This window comes from Arabidopsis thaliana, chromosome 4 (assembly GCF_000001735.4).
Source record: "Arabidopsis thaliana chromosome 4, partial sequence".
NCBI lineage: Eukaryota > Viridiplantae > Streptophyta > Magnoliopsida > Brassicales > Brassicaceae > Arabidopsis > Arabidopsis thaliana.
Window position 1 is genome coordinate 6,426,992 of NC_003075.7, and position 21,346 is coordinate 6,448,337.

General features: G+C 31.9%; 3 protein-coding genes and 1 long non-coding RNA gene across 6 annotated transcripts; all 4 read right to left on the bottom strand.

The window, feature by feature from the left end:
* Positions 1 to 3,017: 3,017 nt before the first annotated feature.
* On the bottom strand, positions 3,018 to 3,584 carry AT4G05780. The gene has a single exon (NR_141911.1). It is a non-coding gene; the product is annotated as an other RNA (long non-coding RNA).
* A 585-nt stretch (positions 3,585 to 4,169) lies between these two features.
* NIP5;1 (NOD26-like intrinsic protein 5;1) lies at positions 4,170 to 8,405 on the bottom strand. The gene is made up of 4 exons (NM_117106.3): positions 7,283 to 8,405; positions 5,138 to 5,557; positions 4,812 to 4,873; positions 4,170 to 4,734 (listed from the first exon to the last, which is right to left on the bottom strand). The coding sequence occupies exons 1-4, from the start codon at positions 7,517 to 7,519 to the stop codon at positions 4,539 to 4,541; spliced, it is 915 nt and encodes a 304-aa protein (NP_192776.1). The 5' UTR covers positions 7,520 to 8,405; the 3' UTR covers positions 4,170 to 4,538.
* A 6,199-nt stretch (positions 8,406 to 14,604) lies between these two features.
* AT4G10390 (Protein kinase superfamily protein) lies at positions 14,605 to 16,563 on the bottom strand. Its single transcript, NM_117107.5, has 2 exons — positions 15,852 to 16,563; positions 14,605 to 15,667 (listed from the first exon to the last, which is right to left on the bottom strand). The coding sequence occupies exons 1-2, from the start codon at positions 16,168 to 16,170 to the stop codon at positions 14,958 to 14,960; spliced, it is 1,029 nt and encodes a 342-aa protein (NP_192777.1). The 5' UTR covers positions 16,171 to 16,563; the 3' UTR covers positions 14,605 to 14,957.
* A 2,533-nt stretch (positions 16,564 to 19,096) lies between these two features.
* Positions 19,097 to 21,145, bottom strand: AT4G10400 (F-box/RNI-like/FBD-like domains-containing protein). 3 transcript variants are annotated; one of them, NM_117108.5, is made up of 5 exons: positions 21,081 to 21,145; positions 20,841 to 20,990; positions 19,900 to 20,757; positions 19,679 to 19,816; positions 19,125 to 19,610 (listed from the first exon to the last, which is right to left on the bottom strand). In NM_117108.5, exons 3-5 carry the CDS (start codon positions 20,722 to 20,724, stop codon positions 19,344 to 19,346), a joined length of 1,230 nt encoding a protein of 409 aa, NP_192778.2. In that variant the 5' UTR covers positions 20,725 to 20,757; positions 20,841 to 20,990; positions 21,081 to 21,145; the 3' UTR covers positions 19,125 to 19,343. The 3 variants fall into 3 exon arrangements, with proteins under 3 accessions (NP_001078367.1, NP_001319893.1, NP_192778.2); NM_001084898.2 differs by lacking the exon at positions 21,081 to 21,145 and having other exon boundaries at positions 19,097 to 19,610; positions 20,841 to 21,031; NM_001340663.1 differs by lacking the exon at positions 21,081 to 21,145 and having other exon boundaries at positions 19,097 to 19,610; positions 19,900 to 21,031.
* Positions 21,146 to 21,346: the final 201 nt, after the last annotated feature.

Sequence of the window (21,346 nt, forward strand, 5' to 3'; positions counted from 1 at the left end):
TGGGTTGTCAAACATTTTTTTGTTTTAATTAGTTGCCAAAATTTAGTTCAAATTTTGGAAAAATCTGCGTGATATATGGGATTGGAATATATTTAAAATGTTTTTCGTTTGTTAATCAATTTATTGCTGAAAAACCAATAATTAAAAACCAGTGGCAGCCTTTATAAATAAGTTCCAACTCCAGGATTTATTTCACAAAATGGCTGCAAAAATGTATATATAGATTATTTTATTGATATTACTTGACGTTAATGCAAATATTAAATTGACATTGTTTTTGTTATATGAAATAATATAATATTAAAAACTGATATTCTAGAATTAAAAATTATTTTTTGATATATATCTTTTCAACATTGTTATACATAAAATTTATAATGTTTTTCCTAACTTTAGATTATGGATACATTTAATAATTAATTTGATATAAAAATATATATATATATATATATATATATATATATTGTTTTTGATGAGATACCATCTTCAATGGAGATATAATCGCACGGTACAGAGTAGTTCTAGTAGTAGCAAAAATATCTTCATATATATGTATGCATAATATTTTGTTACTAATAGAGTTGCACCGTATTTATCTATAGCTAATCTGCACATTTCCATTTGGAAAGTAGAGTTCTCAAAACAAAATTTAACCAAAAATATTAGTATTAAATAGATGAGATACTCATATAGTCATATGGTATCTCACCAATCGAAATGTTTTTTATTGTATTACTAGCCGAATTCAAATTTAATATCAAGAAAAAAGAATAGAAATGTCAACTTCTCTTTTTTTTTTGTTCAAATAGAAATGTCAACTTCAAACTAGAAGTTCTTCAGCTTCACGACCCTTTAAACTCTTTTAAAACTAACCAAAATACAGCTAACTTTTTATTGATTTTTTTTTATTCTTTGTATATTATTTTGTAAAAATCCATCAAAATAAAGCTAAAGTTAGTTTTTCTTTAGTCATAATCTAAAAATAGTTAATATGTTTATATATTTGGCTATTATATTGTAATTATTTTCGGTCAAGGACGTTTTTATACTCTTTGTTATAGAAAGTCGTTAATTATTGTTTTCGATTCTCTGTACGGTCTTCTATTTTATTGATACGATTACGATTTCTTCTATTTAGAGAGATGGACGACATTTCCTGAATTTAGTTATACAACAGTAAATTAAGGAACATTTAAAGAAGTCCCACTTTGTAAACATAATTATAATTTATATACAACTCTAAATAAAATGTAAAAGAACTGGGTGTTAGACACGCGATGAATGAGATTAACTTTATTTTTAAATCCAAATTTTTTAAAAAACATATAACATTGACATAATCCAGAATTTATATTAACATATCACTACAAATTAAAGTTCAGTTACATCAATTGATTTGCATCAAAAAGAGGTTTCGTAACTTTCTTATTTATAGTGACTTTTGTCAAAAAAGTATAAATCTTAATAACAATAATAATTACCTACTTTTATCCCCCAAAAAAAGCTTAATAATAATATTAATAAGCAACTTTTATCCCCAAAACAAAAAATTGTTTTCTTACTACATAATAAAACTTAATAATATATGTTCACAAAAAAAATTAATATATGAATATTGTTGAAATAAATAGATATATAGGGCTTATTAGAATAGTAGACACTTTTTAAAAAGTAATTTGAGAAGTAGGTAGTTTTTTTAGAAATTTGTGAAATAGACACTTTTTTTACTTTTTGTGAAATAGAGATTATGTGTAATAAGCTAAAAGACAAAAAATATGTCAAATACCACTTTACCCTTTACTTTATATGAAAAATATGGGTCAAACTTTTTATATTATTTAACTATTTAGACCTATTTTTATTATATTATAGTTATTTTTTTCATATTCATCTTTTTGAATTTTATAAAAATAAATTATTTTATAAAAAATAATTTCTTCTTCCAAAAAAAGATGATTTATATGTTTTTAATTATAATTCTCGTACACCAGCATTAAAACATAGTTTTGTACACTAACACTTATACACCAAATCATTTTATACATATGTTCTAAAATATTTCTATTTATCTCATATTTATAAAATAAAATAATAATTGTTCATAAATTAATAAAAATATAATGGTGTACACCATCACGTATACTATTAAATTAACCATAATGGTGTATACCATTAAATGAAAGTAATGATTATACATTTTTACTTATGTACACTAACATTTGTACACTTTTATGTACACTAATCTCATATTATTATTATTTAAACTTTGTTTTGTATATTATCACTTGACAAAAATGGTTTTATCTTTTGAATATGAGGTGTACACAATAGGTGAAGGTGTACGATATTATAGACGGTGTAGAAGGTGATTTATGGTTTGATTTATTATCTCATTATTGCATGTATACTATTAATATCATGTACACCATATTTTACATTTTCGTACACCATCTTATTATGTAGTTGTACATCGTTGTATATTATCGTTTGTACATCACTTTGTACACTGTCTATACCGTATACCACTTCTTAGAACAATATTATACATTATCGTTGTACACTATTATTTGTACACCATTTTTTACAATATAGCAAAATATAGCAAAATTATTATCAAAATAAAAGTATTATATATTTGTAAAATATAGCAAAATTAGACTTTTTAGATTCAGAAAAAAATTTAAAAGATTAATATATATTTTATGGTAATTATTTAATAAAGAATTCATAACAAAACAAACTAAATATATATAAGTAAAGAGAAGAAGAAACAAAAGTTATTTTTGTCTTTATTTGACTATATGACAAAACAACAGAAGGTTATAAAGGTCATTCACTAAAATCTCTATTAGATAGAAAGTTGTATTAGAGAGGAAAGAGAAAAGTGTCTATTCTCCCTATTTCTAAAAAAACTACCTACTTTGCAAATTATTTGTGAAAAAAGTGTCTAGTTTCCAACTTATTTCTAAAAAATTCTTCCTAAACTTCTTCCAAATTGGGATGTTAACTTTGAAACGCAACGATGCCTCTAAATCCTCCTGATATTGTTGGGCTGAGGAGAGATGCTATGGTAATAGAGGTTGTGAATAATACTTGGCAGTTTCGTCGAGGCAGAAATTTGCAACTGACGAGAATCATAGACAAGAATCTTGTCACAAGATCATGGCCTCTCCTTTTACCTAACCCACATGTTGGTAATGACAGAGTAACGTGGAAGCATGGAACAGACGCTTACCGACACTATTTCACGGGAGAAAATACGAAGCCGCAGAGTAAAGGTAAGTTGGTCGCGAGTAATCTGGTTCTCCCAAGAAGTTCCAAAGCTTGCTTTTATCTCTTGGCTCGCAATAAAATACCGTTTCTCCAATGGTGCTAGACGAGAGAATGTGGCTGTTTTAAATCTTGCATATTCTGTGGTGAGTCGAGTGAGATGAGGGACAATTTTTATTTTGATGTGTTCCCCTATACGTTTACGGTTTAGATTGACATAGTTGGTGATCTCCTTCTCGCCACGCTTCAGTTTGGGACAAACGCGGATCCAGATTGGGATGCACTCTTCACCTTCTCCCCACGCTTCAGTTTGGTACTCTTACCTATAACTTACTTCGGTTACTTTTCCAGACAAATATCTTCTTTTTTATTTTGTAAACAATTATCTATTACATTTGGAAAGAACAGAATGATGGTCGGCATAACCTACACAACATCCGACTAATTATCTTATGCGTATTATTGAAAACTCAATATCTAATCGATCGAGTAGTTTATCTACTGTTTAAAAAAAAAAAGAAAAAAGAGTGTCCATAGCTACGTTTGCTTCTTCAAAGATGGTGTCGTGCTCGAACCATTCATTAGTTTAACCATCGCGTTTTGTCGTCTCCCACTTTTGTATATAAACTCTTATTTTTCTATCAAGAAATTTAACATTTCATGAAAGAAACGTTGTCAAATTTAAATGGTTTGCTTCTAATTATAATAATAAAAAAAAAAAAAAAAACTCGTTGGATTTGTAGGTGAATGCCACTTTTGTTCGTGTTACATGGGCTTATTTGGACCATATCTTTGTAAAATTCATGTCCACTTAATTTTCTTTAACGTGACCGTCCCTTAATGGTTTCTTTTGTGCGTGTTAAATTGAACCGAATCTTTAGATTGCTATTTCACAAAATCTCCGACATAAGAAATAGTTCAATCAATGTTGTAAACAATGTTTTGAACAGAAACTTCTTTACACACACAACACATTACACATGCCATAGATTTTATTAATAAAAACAGCCTCGTCTCCGAGGTAACATACAACAGCAAACCAACAAAGAAACCCAAACCACACATAAAAGTGTATTATTACACAGACACAATTTGACAATGACGAGACAAGTTCGCATCAGGTTTATATAGACCGATGCCATGCGTGGACTTATAGTCACATCGCCTTTTATTCTTCACACAAGCTTCCAAAGCTTTTTCATATCATTACATAATCATACAGTAAAATTATACAAAGCAAAAGACTTGTAAACAAGTCTCTCACTCACTTAACGACGAAAGCTCCTAACCGGACGAGGCGGGTCAGTCACGCTATCGTTAAGCTTAACACCTGTGTAGACCGCTGCACCAGATATGGCACCAAGTGTAGGAGCCACCAGATACACCCATAGTGACCTATAGTTTCCTGATGCAACGGCTGGTCCTAGAGTTCTCACAGGATTCATAGATCCACCAGTCGATGGCCTGGCAAAAACCCGAAGTGTTTTAGAAACTTTTTTATTAAAGTAAAGACTCTTAAAAAACCTTTAATATGGACATACCCTGCGACTAGAATATTGAGCATGACCGTGGCTCCAACGGCTATACCTGCCAATTCTCCAACCTGCTCATTAAACCCAATGAAGAAAGATTTTAATTAGGGTTAGTTACTAAATTACTATCACTGGCTATTTAATCTGTATAGGATGCATGATGCGTTGATCTATTTTATTGTATTCGTGTTTCTTTACGTATAGAGGTTATATACTAAAGGACCATCCCATCAAAAAAAATTTTTTCCTCTTAAAATGTTTTTGGATGTATAAATATCAAAACCCTAATTTTTGTAAAGAAAACCTCAAAAAGTTGTAAAGAAAGAGAGACTTACGGCACGAGTGTCGGTAGCGACGGCAGTTACAACAAAGAGGAGAATGAAAGTGATGATGAACTCAAGAGCAAAGGCTTGTCCAAGGCTAACAGATGGAATAGTGACACCACCGGACATAAAAGGATGGAACACTCCTTTAAGTGCGAATGAAGCGCAAATGGAAGCTGAGACTTGAGCCGCTATGTAAGCAGGGACGTGTGCCCAAGGGAAGTGCCTTAGAGCAGCGAATGCTATGGTCAGTGATGGGTTTAGGTGAGCCCCTGAGATATGACCTGTTGAGAGTATTATGATCATCACTGCGAGTCCTGCGCATGCAGCGTTACCGATTAGGGTTTCTGCTCCATCGTATTTCTGGTTCACGATTGGACCGGCTGTCGCGGTGAATATCAAGATGAATGTTCCCACGAACTCGGCTCCAAGCTGCATTACACACATACAAGATAGCAATGTTAAACAAGTACTAGATGAATAGAGGCTAGAGAGTAAGAAAGAGATGTTTCTTGTCTAACAAGAATACAGTTTTTGTATTCTTGAAAATAAAAAATTTCTTTTTAATAACTAGAGGGTTCTGAGTCGAAGCAATAAAACTATTGAATTAGTATTATTTCTGCTGTCCAATTTTTCAAAATTTGTCATTAGTAGTTACTAGTTAGTAAAATACAGTCAACGGTTAGTATTATAGCGTGTGATCTGTCTATATCCTCCTCCACGTTAACGAGCATCAACCAATCATAATATTAATCATATGTTATATATCAAGGAAAAAATTCGTAAATAATTAACACTAATCATAAGAATTACAACACTACTTTAATATTATTGGTTAATGATTAACTCTAGAGTTATATTATTGGTTAATGATTAACTCTAGAGAGTAATATTATTGGTTATGATAAAAGGACAAGAGCCGTGGATTGCGCTAAAAGAATCCCATCCGGTGGCGCTGCTTCCGTCATGGACAGAAAAAGAAAACGCTCACAACAATTAAATGAATCAAAGACCTAACCAAACCATACGTAACATAGATCTTTCACAAAAACAATACAAGTAAATTGACGTAATATTTAACTACTTTGTATTCGTCATTGCAAAACAAAACCGATTAAATCTAACTATTTTTCGTTTAGTATAAATAAGCGTGACCGTTTTATTTTTCGTCAAAACAAAAACAAACCATTATATTTACGCAACTTGCGTGTTAATTTTATTAATGTTATCATAGTCAAGACTATTAGCTCATTGTCACAAGAACAATAAACTAATTGTTACAAGATCAATAAACTAACATACATATAGTCCATAAAATTGAAATATGAGGTGAGTCGGTGTCCATTGAATAAATTAAGTTGAGATCGAGTGGGCCTTAATTCGAGAGTTATACTATTATTTTCTCTTAGTTTTTCTTAGACTTATTTTGTTTGTACATTAATTTCACTCTCTTTCTATTTGCCAATTTAATTCTCGGTTGCGACTGCTAGTTCATGTCGTGTTAAAACCTCCTCCAAGTGTGACGTAAACCCCTATGATCTTTTTCAATATCTTATCATATACATAAATAATAAAAATCGGTTACAAGAATAAAGAAGTATTATCTTTTGGTCACTACTTCTCTGTATTTCAGAGCTTACAAAAACCATAAATTACGATCGATTTGTGAGTTTCCCTATAGTACATCTATATTTATAATATTGTCTCGATCTCATTTTTTTTTTTCCCAATTCATTATTTTCCCAACGTGGATTCCAATGTTTTCTAATGAACGAGCCATTGGATTTCTTTTATTAGATTAAAATAAAATATGAGATATTTACTTTGTAAGGTTATAACGCTATTGTAATTTTTAGGCTTACGTAGGGTTCCTAGCCAGAAATTTTAAAACTTTTGATAACACTTTCTTAATCTTAAAATATGTAAAATATTAATGATTTTGACTGTAATTCTATTGTTAGGTTTACTGACAATATGCAATATGCGGTTATGGATCCGGATGGTGACGAATGAGTATATTGATATTACTAGCACAAACCACTTAACATACAATTTGTAGTCGATTTTCTTACGGTAATTTGGAATTATATATATTAAAAAAATAAGATATACTAAGAATTATGAGTAAAATAAAATAAAAAGAGGAAGATGGCTAACCTTGCGAGTGAGGGAGACATCAGGAGAGGGAAAATCGGTGAAGCATGTGTCATGTTGACCCCAAGTTGATCCCATCACCGGCAAGCATTTGCATCGAGGCGTTGGTTTCCGATGATCAAACGACATTGAATCCACTCTCATCCCCGTGATCAACGGTCCTCCCGGTGTTCCCGGTGTCCCCGGCGTTGGAGGAGCCATCACCATTACCGCACCCACCTCAGCCTCCGGTGGAGCCATTTCCAACGTTTTTTTTTTTGGTTTTTTTTTTGGTTTTTGTTTAAAATAAAAGTACTAAATTCTAATTTTTTTTTGTTTTTTTTTGGTGAGGGGAAATAAATTGATAGAGACGAAATTTACATGATTTGAAATTTTTATAAATTTGTGTTTACACTTGTGTTTTAAACTTCGCCAGTACCGGTTTCACCAAACACAAGTTAAAACTAGAGAGATCAATAAATGAGAAAACTCATCAATCGATCAAAAACTTTTTTTTTGTTTTTTTTTTTGAGAAGAAGAAAACGAAAATGGAGCTAGGACTTAAATTTACATGCTTTGAAAGATTTTTATAAAGCTGTTACTACGTTTTAAGAAGAAGAACAAGAAAGATAGCCACCTTAAGAAATAAAAACCAAACTCAGAAACCGAATCTTATAAAAAGCAAAGACAACACACACATAGAGAGATATGCCTACGTTAACACTGAACAAAGACTGATTCTCAAAGCTAAGGTTGTGAATAAAAAGAGAAAAGAAGTTGGAATGAAGATGATGGGTTTGGTTAGTCTTTGAGCTTATGTTATATTTATATGTGTTTGTGTTTTATATAGAAAAGAGATTATTATGCATTGAACCCAAAAAAATGAATTATAAGAAAAAAAAGTCAACTCCAATATCTTATTGCTTTTATATAACAGCTTCATTCATCTACTGACTCTCTTTTTGAGATTTTGTTGAACTGCTAAAGTCACCGGTGCTTTTGTCACAGGCAGATTCGTTACCGTTGGATCTAAGTAATTCTCTCCGTGTGTGACGGTTAGGAATTGCACATGCGCGGTGAGGGCATCACTCATTCGCCACCCCACGACCCTCCAATAATTGAATATAAAATTTCTCTTAAGTCTAGGGAAGAGCGTTTGATTCGTGTAACAATATTTAAATAGAACCAATTTCATTTTTTTTTTCATATATAAAATTAACTTAAATTTAAGTGTATATCAAATATATATATATATATATATATATTTATTTATTTAATATTCTTCACACTGATTTTTTTTCATTTTATTTGATATTTTCAATTTTTTATTATTTTAAAGTAATATTTTTTTATCTGTACAATTTGTTTTATTATTGATGCGATAATATTTAGTTAAAAATAATTTTTGTATTAAATAAAAAAGGAAATGACTTTTAATTTTGTGCCAAAATCTTAAACATCACTTATATTAAAACATAGGATAGGAAATAGGTGTTTGAGTTAAAAAAGAATTATCTTAACTAAATTTTATAATACAAGATATAACTAGTTTAGACTAACTTAAATGACTTTTTTGTCCAAAAAAAGAAAAGAAAATAAGAGATTAACTTAAATGACCTAAAGCAATCACCTTAGACATAAGTTGGCCCTTTGTGTAAGTCTAGTGAAGAAGCATTGAAAATTGACAATATTACTATCAAATAATTGACCTAAAGCAATTGCTTTAGACATAAGTTCGCTTTATCTAAATTCTTTTCAATGGGATTTTCGTCGCGATGATTCTACAATGTAAAACAGGTCCAACATAACTTAGGTCCGCAATATTTTGCAAAACTGGCATTCGATGACATGAGTAAATCTCTTGTGCTATTTCTCACGATTAAGATTTTCTTAGTTGGCCAAATGAAAACGTGTTAGTGGCTTGATTTTTTAGATTTGACATAGTTGATGGCAAAAAATAATGGATTTTCTGTGTTAAAAAGGTATTTAATGCTGTAGAATATGAAGTTTAATTCGAATAAAAGAAGTTTAATTCAAAATATATTGTGACATGATATCACATTTTATAAATATAATTGATTAACACTACTTGCAAAATGAGATATCATACAAAAAACATTAATTACACCCCTTTCTCTAATAAGTTAACATACTTAACTAAATCTATGATGACAAAAGAATACATACAATATTGTGGTATACCATATACACACAAATGACATTGTGTCACTTTGCTTATTATTCTCTTACATTAGGTACCCCAAAAAAAATGCAATTTGTACAATGCACTCTGTTTTTTTGAACAAAATAAAAGATGAAGATATATCTCTTTAATTTATTCCTATGACCTCCCCCTCTTTCCTCGTAGGTTCTTTTCTTTTTCTTTTTGTGTGTACAATTATACCGTATAATATCAAAGTGAATGATTATTCCGAAACGTGGGGAGGAGCTTCGTGAGTTGTATTATGATAATAAACAAAAAGGAGATTTGTCAAAACTCAAAGTGATTATTGTTTAGTTCTATTCAACATAAAGCAAAGCAACTATACTTGTTCCATTGATTGTGATTATTGGAATTAAATCAAATTATTAATTAAGGGTTTAATTTTTTTTATCAAAAAGGGTTTAATTACTTTAGTTACTTTAACTAGACATACAAAAAGAGATTCCTCAGACCGTCTAAATTAGCCTATTTTAGGGTAAATTTCAGACAATTGGAAAAGTAATTTAGTGGCAGGGAATGCTTGCTTTCGAATTCACCTTTCCTCGTCTTGAATCTTGATTGATGTAATTTTTTCCTTAATTATTGTTCATTAAATGCTTGCTATTGCCAGAGAGAGAGGAATCATCCTTCGTAGAGTTCATTTTTTTTTTTGCTTGTTTGATTCCTTTCGCATGTAGTACATGCAAGTGGAACATTCGAATAGAACCTCGATTATAAAACAAATAAAATAATACTTTTATAGTTGTGTTCATAAATTATGGTCTATAATTTTTTTATTTAAAAAAACTGTACATGAAGGACAAGTTTGGCAGTTAGCTCCGATATAGTTCTTAGAAGCAAATCTAGCCTCAATGGCTGTTGATATACATTATCATCCGAGTATTAAACCGATAAGATAAAATGATTTCGGATATCAGTGTTATATTGATGGTTTTTGGAAAGAAAATAACTTTTTCGTTGGATTATGATGGTTTTGTGCTTATCCAACCGATGGAACGCATGATATGGAAACTGCAAATGTTCGAAGAAGCTTAACATCACTACATGCAGAGGTAGAAACAGTAGTTTCGGTGATGAAATGTATGATCGACCAAGAGAAGCGAGAAATAGTTTTCCATACAGATAACTTAGATATGGTGAAAATCGCTTGCATGGTTGATAGGAAGCGATTCAAAACAATATGAAAGAGTTTGATTCATTTTCTTTATTTTGATTTCTGAAAATGCAAATGCAAAAACGGATAATCTAGCACGGAAATATTTTATACAACCACATTTTATCATCTATGTGAACAATATTTTTCAATATTGCTTTTGTTTGAGTCAATCTAATACAGTATATTTGTTGCAAACAAAAAAAAAAACTGTACATACAAATTAGGGATTTATTAGTTTTCTAAAAGTATAACTTCATCCAACATGTATTTTTAAATAAACCCTTTATAAAAAAATGTATATCTTAAAATATTTTTCTGAAACTTACAAATAGTTACGTTTGAAACGGTCCTTCATGTAGAGATCAAAACTAAACCAATAAATTTGCGTACTGTTAGCTAATATGGAGTGAAATGTGTAGGTTAATTTAATTCGGTCATGTAACTTATGAAATAAACTTATAAACTATATTCCATAATTTTTTTTAATAAACTTTAATATTACTTATATAGAAACGGGTTTGAACGCAACTTTTAAATGTATGTGTCAGATAGAGAAAACGGATTCATGCTTTAAACTGTTATTAATATTTTAAATATGTATAAATTAATATTATAACATTTCACATACGTAAATGTAATAAAAAGTGATACTTATGTAAATGTATTTATCTTCTTCAATAATTGTTTTTCTAAATTTTATTACATAATGAATAAATATTATGTCACTACACAAGTTAAAAAATAGATTTCTATTTTAAATGAAGCTTCTAAAAACCAAATTTCAAAATTTTCACATCGGAAACTTTTTTTCTTTTTCTTAAAGCTCATATCAGTCATATGGAAACCTATTCTTTGACTTGCCAATATTTTAAACAAGTATCTTCGCCGACCTGTATCCGGTCATTCGCATCCATGTTTAGCAGCTAGTGAGCTACCATGACCACTTGCCACTTCTTGCCATTATTGATGACCACCATTAACAATTATAGTAAATCGTCTAGCCGAAACTATAGAAATATATGTCATCAATAGCTATATATAATATATAACTAATCCGCTGATTAGAAATCAATCAAATGGGTTCAATGTCTTTTACTGTTTTAGAGACATAAGAAATTCATCTTTACCTGAAAACTCTTTTGTTGTTTTGCAATCGAAAACACCAACCTCTATTATTAGGTTAATTATAGGCCATTTGCAAAGAAAGAAAAAATGCTAATTAAGTATGTCATACAGTAATATTCAATGACCATATGTTATTATAAACCCTTGCATGATACATTAAATTATACTAAGATATTAATTGAATAATGGAAATAATTGCATGATCTCTGTTCCGGATGTTGTTTTATAGTAACAATTTACATAAGTTTGAATATTTTTTTTTAAAAAAAAGTAATGGAATAATGAAATAATTGCATGAGCTCTGTTTGGGTGTTGTTTTATAGTAATTAGATTGGATTATTTTTTTTCGTTCATAAGTCACTATTGGCTTTGTTTTCGTGCTAAGTGATTTGGAGATATATATTTTTGTGATGAATTTAGTATATGACCAAAATCTAACCCAAAACAACAAGAGTATGACTCAAAAAAACTTTCAAGAATATTTTTTTTTTTCCTGTTATTTTTTTCTTAAAAAATGGCTACTACCTGTTATAAATACAAGAGTAAAATCGTAGGGACTGAGTACCAAAAGAAAGTGCTCGAAGAATGGTTACTTAGAAAAGAAGTCTAATTAATAAGCAATGTTACAAAACAGTAACAACCACGCATCGAACAAACCATTAACTATGAATGAGAAGCACACGGGATTACAAATAAAAAGGAATTTTGAATTTTCATATGTCACTTGAATTGGCTAGAAAAATACATCACCTCTATTTGAGGAAATATTTCTAATTTATATGCAACGTTACAACTTACAAATGGTAACCACGAGTGGAACAAAAAAGTTGAAATGAGAGAACAGTAGAATGAAATATTATTATCCTGTAATTTCACATTCATGATTGATTCCACTTACCTAAACCTTTGCGGATATAAAATTTGAATTAGTGATAAACTATATTTTGGTGCGGTCCATAAAATAGAAATCCAAAAGACAAGTTTCCCATACCATAAAGGTCGAGACATACAAAAGTCACTTCAGACATAATGATGTGATGACTTTGTCTATTTTCTCAACCATCCAAAATGGCCGTGAGAATTGAGACCCCTCTTGACCTTACATCACATTTATTCACTATTTAATCCAACTCCATTCAATATGATTCTCTATTCAATTATTCAACTCTTCGTTCATTTTCCCTACTCGCATGCATCTCTGTCTTTTTGACTTAGAACCAACCTATTGGGGTTCCTATTTTATCAAATCATAGCTTTTTGATCAAGTATCGAATTATACTATTTTCTCCATTTTAGCATCACAAAAACTTGCAATTTTCTTTGCTGTGATATATGAACTAATGATTCTTAAGACACTAATTAACAAGTCAAGAAATGAGCCTATCATTTAGGTTGAGCCATTCTCTTAGAGAACTCACAACTAAAAATTACGTTTAACTACACATGAGACTATATTACCGTACATAAAATAAAGTTTCGTGTATTTATAGTCTCAAAATCACTAGTTTCTCACTATACTGGTTCATGTTAATCTTATAGCGTGCCACATGGGCGCGGTTAACTCCGATCAACCCGTGGACCTTTGAACCTGGCCCACTTAAACTAAGAAGTAAGAACCATGGGTGTTAGATAATCTGGGAGGTTGTTCCACAAAAAAGGTTGATCTCACAACCCACAAGGTGTTTAAAAGCTAAATCAACCAGGTACATTGTCGTGCATGTGTGTCATTACCAAAAAGGCCATCATGTTGATGGAGACGAGTAGGACCCGAGATTTTTGGTAAGATTCCAAATGCAATCCCGCGAAAAAGTCGTCAAAGAACAGAAACATAGACAAATGAGAAGACATTAGTCACACATAAGACATATATGCACACATCTAGTCAAAATTGATGTGTCGTCGAAATTATTGAGTCTAAACAATACAACTAATTTGAGTATTTAAAAAAATCAGCTTACTCTCTACTTGTTCATCAAGAATAGAGTTTGGCAAACGAAGAATCATTTCAACTATTGTTCAATAAGACAAAGTTAGTGATTATCCTTCAACTAAAAAGTTAGTGACTATCGTTCAACTAAAGCAAAAATGAAAAAAAAAAAATCTCAATTTCAGAATCCAAAAGCTAGAATAAGAGGTTCAAAATAAAGACCACCAAATTTGAAATTTAATCATCGAAAGAGAGACAGACGCAACTAGAATTGACTATTAGCAAACTAACAAACAATTTTACATATGTTTCATTCCTAAATAATACTGTTCAAAGTAAAACCTAATATAATGTGCATGGTTTTATATGGTTTTAGTTTGTATTCGGATTATAATCAAATATCATTTTAGTTTTTGTTTTATTTTAAAATGTTCTTCTTTTTGTTTTGTGTTCTGGTTTGGTTCATATTCAAATTCTGTGATTCGAATTGAGATAAACATTTTCATTTGAACCATATCAATATATAGTTTGGTTTGATTCGAATCATATCGCTTTCTGCGGATTTAACACCCTAGAGTAGACACTATAATCTTGAAGATAGTGTCATATAGTCATATCCTCCCTTCAAGATAGACAAAGCACCATGTTCAAAGGAAACTGAAGAGCGCAACTCTTTTAAACAAGCCCATATCTTCCTTTTTTTTTTGTCAACAAGAAGCCCATACATTCATTCATTCAAAAAAAAAAAAAGGGAAAAGAAGCCCATAAGCTCACTTTCAAGGAAACTTCACAATGGTGTTTTGGGCTTTCTCTTCCTGACTTTAGTTTCAAACTTCAGTTTTTTTTAGCTTATTACAGTTATTTCTCCTAGAAAGGCCTTTGATTGCTGTGTTACTGTATCTTGAAGGAATTGAGAATCAGAACCTTTGAAATTGCACTACAAGTCACATAAACTTTGCTTCATATTCACAATGACATGCTTCTGCTTTAAGCTTTACTTTACATTACATTGACATGAACAGAACTTCTCTTTCTCTCTAAGATTTCAAGACAAAACAACAATCAAAATTACATTTCCTAGGAAATGTTGATGAATGATAATTAGACAAAATGTTATTTCCTGCTTCTATTCACAAAACAAAACAAGAGTATTTACATGGTTATTCTTCTTGCTGGTTTTCCAAGAAACTCCTAAATGCACACCAACTTTACAGTGTCGTTCACGCAGCCTTACCACACTACAACAAAAACCATCGACACCGATAACTCACACTCCTTTACCGCAACCGAGGAAACTCAATGATGGTATTTCCTTTATAAGAGTATCCGCTACTTGAGCAGCCGAAGGTCTTAGAGATAGCTTGCTACTGATACAGACCGCAGCAACACTCAACATTGTCTTGACCTCATCGATATCAAGACTATCCCTTAACAACCTCGGGTCCAAGAACTGTCTGACCTTGTCCTCTGAAATGTCTACACTCGAATCCAAAATCTCATTCATAAGTGGAGCAGCTATATGCACCAGCATCTCACCTCTCTCAGCAGAAAACGCTTCTTTTCCTGAAACCAACTCAAGAACCACAACTCCAAACCCATACATATCCATCTTCTTCGAAGCAATCCCGGTTCTTAAATAATGAGGGTCTGTGTAACCTGGAGATCCCACCATCTTCACTTGTCTAGATCTAGGCGACATCGTAGGAGGCTGAACCATCGAAGAGAACCCGACTTTAGCTGACCCGAAATCGCAAAGCTTGCAATCAAAGTTTTTGTCTAGAAGAACGTTGGAAGATTTGATGTCCCCGTGCACTATCTGCGGGCTACATTTCTCATGAATATGTTCAATAGCTTGAACTAACTGTAACGCAATCGCTACACGGTTCCTCCATTGCAAGACTTGCTTGCTATTGCTTTGGAGCTTCTCTTGTAGATTTCCTTGAGGAAGATACTCAAGAAGAAGAGCACCATTTTCCTCTGAAATACAAAGAAGCAGAACATAAGTCTATATGCAAATATATCAAACAACTTGATAAAACAAATAAAGATCAAAACTTTGATTAAGACAAACTTAATCACTAAAATTGGCTTAATCAAGACAACAACACAATTGACCAGACACCAAATATTTGCAGAATCTATGAGATTTCAGAAGTAGTACCTGAATCATCGAAATAGCCAAGAAGCTTGACAATGTTAGGATGTTGAAGACGAAGCAAAATATCAAGCTCAAGTCTAAAGACTTGATAAAGACGGTGACTACTAACATGAACCTTGAGAGCCGCTTTATCAGAGCCAGAGAAGCGAGCCATGTAGATACTGCTATAGCCACCAGAACCAATCAATCTAGAGAAATTGGAAGTGAGAGTTTCAACATCATCCCAGCTGTTATAACAAGTCACACCAGATCCTTGACTTGTGGGTTTGTCGGTGATCGTCTTGGAGACATCAAATCTAACACAATTCAAGAAACAAGCCATTATAAAAACAGAGCAAAAACAGAGCAGAACAGAGCAAAGCAAAGAAAGATTGAGTCTTTATTTGATTCTAGGGTTAAGATTGATAGAAGAAAATGGGTTTGATTAGGGTTTTGTAAAAAATGTAACAGCAGACAGAGGAAGAACAAGGGGATCGAAGAAAGTTATGGATTTGGAGACATTGAGATTGTTGGATTTGTAAAGAAAGAAGAAGGAAAGGTTTTAGACTTTGGATTGGGAGGCAGAGTTTGACCGATTATTTAATAATAAAGCTGCCATTTTCGATGAATGAAACCTTCCTTCGAAGTAGCTAGCTCTCTGACGTTCTAACTACTACTCTTCTTTCAAGTTTTGTCTCTTTGCTTTTTGGGGCTAAGCAAAACATTTAACACATTTGTTTTTGCTTTTCAATCAGGGAAAAGCAGTAGAAAATAGTTAAATATGAAAAGCGATTATTAATGTCACGTCCTTCATATATGACAATTTTGTTTTTATTATTTTTTCCGAAACTAAAACTCGCTCATTTTAAAGTAAGAATGTATTTATTTTGAAATGAGAAAGTATATTAGGGTATCTTCGACAAGAACCCTAACTTTAAAAGTGACACATCTTCAAAATAAGAGTTTGAGAGTCACTTGTTCTAATAGTGCATCCTCAAATCCATTTATTTGCATTTTGTATAATGGTTTTCAATATTAATAATTAATTATAATGAGAAACTTTCATAAATATTTATAAATCATTATGTGATATAATAATTTTCTTAAAAAGTGATATGATAACATAAAATTACATATCTATAATTATAAACGAAACATAAAATATATCATAAAATTATATCTAAAATACCAAATCATATATATAACTAGTATTTCCGCAGAGCCCACATAAATTTGCTCAATGTAAATAGTTTTTAATGTTATGTAATATTCTTATACATTACTAATTTTAATTCTAATCTACTGTATTTATTAGAATTTATATGTGATAATTGAATTTAAAAGGATATATTTGAAATAATTAAATATAATATAATTATTTGTAAAATACGTAAGTTATTTGAACTAAATATATATATATATATAAGATTTCTAAGGTTTTGAATAGTGCCTCAATTTGAGAGTGTACATTTCAACGGCTATGAACTCTCCATGATTGCATACTTGACATGCGGTGGTCGGTGGATAAGGCAAAATATATATATTTAACCATCTTGAGAGAGCCATAGAGCCCATATATATGAAGAACAATAACATATTTTGTTTAAGCAGATTTTCGTGTAGATTCATTCATATACATAATTTGAAATGTTTTAAGAAAGGCCTTCATCACTCGTTACAGATATATCCAATATACAGCATAAATATGCATACGAAGGTGTTTAAAATTTAAACCCAAATAACTTTGCTATCCAAATTAATGTTCACTTTATAAAATTGTGGATTTCTTCAAAAATTGTTGGGAAAACGAAAGAAATAAACCGTTTGTTTTTTAATCTAGAGTATTTTTTATTTACTAATCTGATGAATAATTTTACAAATCTTTAGGTTCAGTTTTTGGGAACCTTCTAAATTTTTTTGTACCATATTTTAAATTTCACACGGTCGGAGAAGAATCATTGTCCCAATAGTTTTCATTTCTCTTTTAAAAATATACTAAATATTTTAAATAATGTCGTCAAATCATAATCGTTAGATCTTCTGTCGCTTTCTTTGTCTTTTTCTTCAGAGAAAACGTGAAAGATGCTATTATAGACCAAGTAACATACTCCATAAACCCTACCAAACACCGACAGTCTAGTCTTAAATTAAATCTCACACACACATACAATAAACAAATAGGTTTGATGCCAAAAATACATAAACAAAGAGTTTATTGTGACTGGGTCAAGCATTAGGCTTAATAATTGTGGGTCTAAAGGTTAGCCCTGGCCCGATATGTGATGTGAAATAAGCAAATTTGTTTTTGACCTTGCATCCACAATTCAAATGCATTATTTTCCATATTAGAACCTTAGCTTAATGCAACATGTGCATAAAGATTTCGAATTGGAACAAACATATAAGAGCAAAATACTTAAAACTCAACACCTAATGCGATGGAACGAACTACCAAAGATTGACAGCAAAAACTGCCAAAACCAACTCATGGTGGTATAGTGAAAGATGTATCCTAAGGTTGGAGATTAAGGTTTAATCACTACGATATCAACATGTTTGCAATTCGCCATGGCACATGATGAGGCAATAGAGAATCTAGTTATCCACTCGAAATATAATGTCAACGATAAATTCAGCTATACTCTGAAGAGATGCTAACACGCGTTACTAGTAGTTCTCATATATACTTGGTCACCATAGCCATCTTAAATGACATTCCAAATGGATATTTTATATCAATAGAAGATAGTCTTCATTTGCTAAAAGCAAAGAACGAAACATACCGAAATAGATCTGTTTTGGAGAAGTAAGAATCAACAGCATATAGAATAGATAAGCGAGAGAGAGAAAGAGATATGAGGTTGGGTAAGTATAGAACCTAAGATCCACATTTAGCATGACACTATACTCTTAGAAACACACCATTTTCAAGACTAAGTTATGTACTTATTTCCTATTGACTTTCATTAAACTACACATGTGCTTGGTGAGCATATGATTCTAATTTCAACTTATATGTTTGCTCTTTTTGAACTACTTCCAAGACTACACAAATAATGAAATAAAGAACTAGTTGAGGAAAATATTATAGATAAATACTTAAGCTTGGGTGGAACTGGCAAGGAACTTCTGCAATGACACATTGTATGATTCAATTTGTATCATACAGCCTTAGAACCTTACAAGTTACAAGCATCAAATAAGTTGACCTTAACTTGTCGAATTTGAGAACGAATAGTGTATAAGAAGTGCAAAGAGACGTATGGTCCAAAACAGAACTAGTACTCTTTTCTTGTTCACAAAGCATCTCCATTATACTATCGGTATACAACTTCGCTCTGGTGTATCTCCATTATACGTAAACAAGTTTTTTTTTTTATGACAGACTAAACCATACGAGCAAGAGAGTAGAAGAACAAGAAATTCGTTATAGGATCTTTGTTGGACAGTCAGACGAGTTTAGATAGGAATTACAATCCTATTATATAAATGTAGACATCTTAGAATCTCAAATCCTCAAGAAAAGTTGAGTTCGCATGTTGATGAAGCTTGGGAAGAAAGTCTCAACTCCGTTATCATCTCGAGTTTTGTAAACAAACGTGTATCAGATTTGATTGTTGCAGTCCTTAAGCGGCAAGCGTTTTTCAAGATGTAAACCGCAATATCTCTGTCTTGTGGTCTTCCTAAGTATTTAAACCAAGTGAATTTTTGTAGACTCGACAACATGCATTCAGGAACAATACTCGGTTGATTCCAGGAAAGCATACCAAGATTCTCATGATCCTGAGATCAAGCAGAAGAATTAGTTTTTAAAGAACAAAATAATGTAATAGTTAATGGAAGAAACTTACATCCGTTTCGGAGACGAGCATTAGTTCTCGTAAGTTAGGAGAGTTTTTGAGGAACCAGACGAGGAGATTCGAAGAATACTTGTTCCATAGCGTTAGTTCCTCAAGGTGGTTGAAGATAAAACCTTCACCGTAACCAACCTGCGGACGATAAAGAAAAGTATTAACAGAGAGTTTTTAAAATGAGATTAAGGACAAGCAGTGGATGGATTGAAATTGATTACCTCAGAGGATATTGCAAGCCGCTTGACAGATGTGATTGATCCGATGAGACTCTTGATATCAGCGAATGGAACATTGATATATGCTTCCCTCAGCTTAGGCATATTCTCAATCAAAAAGGTGTGACTATTATCATTACGATCCACAAGTTGGAAAGACAGTAAAGAAGGAGTATCTATGACAAACTCACGACTAGAAGGTGTAGAGAGTGATAAACGTTGCAAAGATGGGACAATAACAGTAAGCTTTCCCATATTGTCATGATGAGATAGATTCACTACTAGATCTTCAAGAACAGGGCAATTACATAGAAGCCGCTGAAGAGATCCTTGCTTGAAGTATCTCACACCTTTCAGTTCCAAAGTTTTCAAAGAGGGAAGACAAACCATTCGAGGAACATCCAAGAGAACCCCGCCATCGAGTTTCAAGATCACGAGCGATTTGCAGGTATATAAGCTACTTGGCAATATGTTTTGCTTCTCCCCATAGTGAGAACTATAAATCTTCAGCTCACGTATGTAGCGAGAAACTGCTACTACAACCCACATTCTGATATCCTCAGGTTTAAAATGCGAATCACTTAACACAAGACGGAAACTTTCTATAACGGGAGCTCTATGTAATGGCAGATTCCTATCAAGAAAACACTGTAACCTCTTGAATTCAGACTCTGAATAACGTTTACTACCAAACTTAAGTTTAGTCAACCACATCCAAAGAAACTCCCATCGTTTCGACAAAATGCTCGTTGACACAGCAACTTTAGTCGGAACAAACGACAGTATCTTAACCAGTACTTCATCAGGTAACCCACTGATTCTGTCCATAGTCTTACAACAACCAAGAAAATGTCACCGACCCTGAAAAAGAATACACAATAAAGACTCAAAGGATTTGTCTCAAGCATACCAAACAAGTGAAAACAGAAGAACAAGAGACAAACCCTAGAAAGAAGCTCTGGTTTGTTAGGTGATGAGTCTTGTCCAGTGAAATTCAGTGGAGGCTCGATTTATTTGTACCGGAACCGGAATCAGAAGGTTAATCAAAAGCGCCTGAAGAACTCTGCGGAAGCATTTCTGGAAACTCTACAACTCTGAAATCGAGAAAAGGAGAAAATAGAAGAAGGAATCAGAATTTGTAGCGACACTACACTTAACTACTGGCTTTAGGGATTCATTGATACCTATATGGGCCTAGAGAAGTGTTTGATACGTAAGTGGGTTGGGCCTCTTTTTCAAGAATCCTACAAAGGAATCTTTGGTAATAATAATGGCTATCATTTTGATGCCTGGCACAACGAGGCAGTAGCTATCAGCTCCATACTTTGTAAATTCATGCTAGTTAACCAGGTAAGTGTCAATATTTCAGAATCTTTTTTCACGATTGACTTTAGGTCTGAGCGTGGTATACTGATACGGTGTATTTGGCTTTGGAAGAGACTGTGAGAAA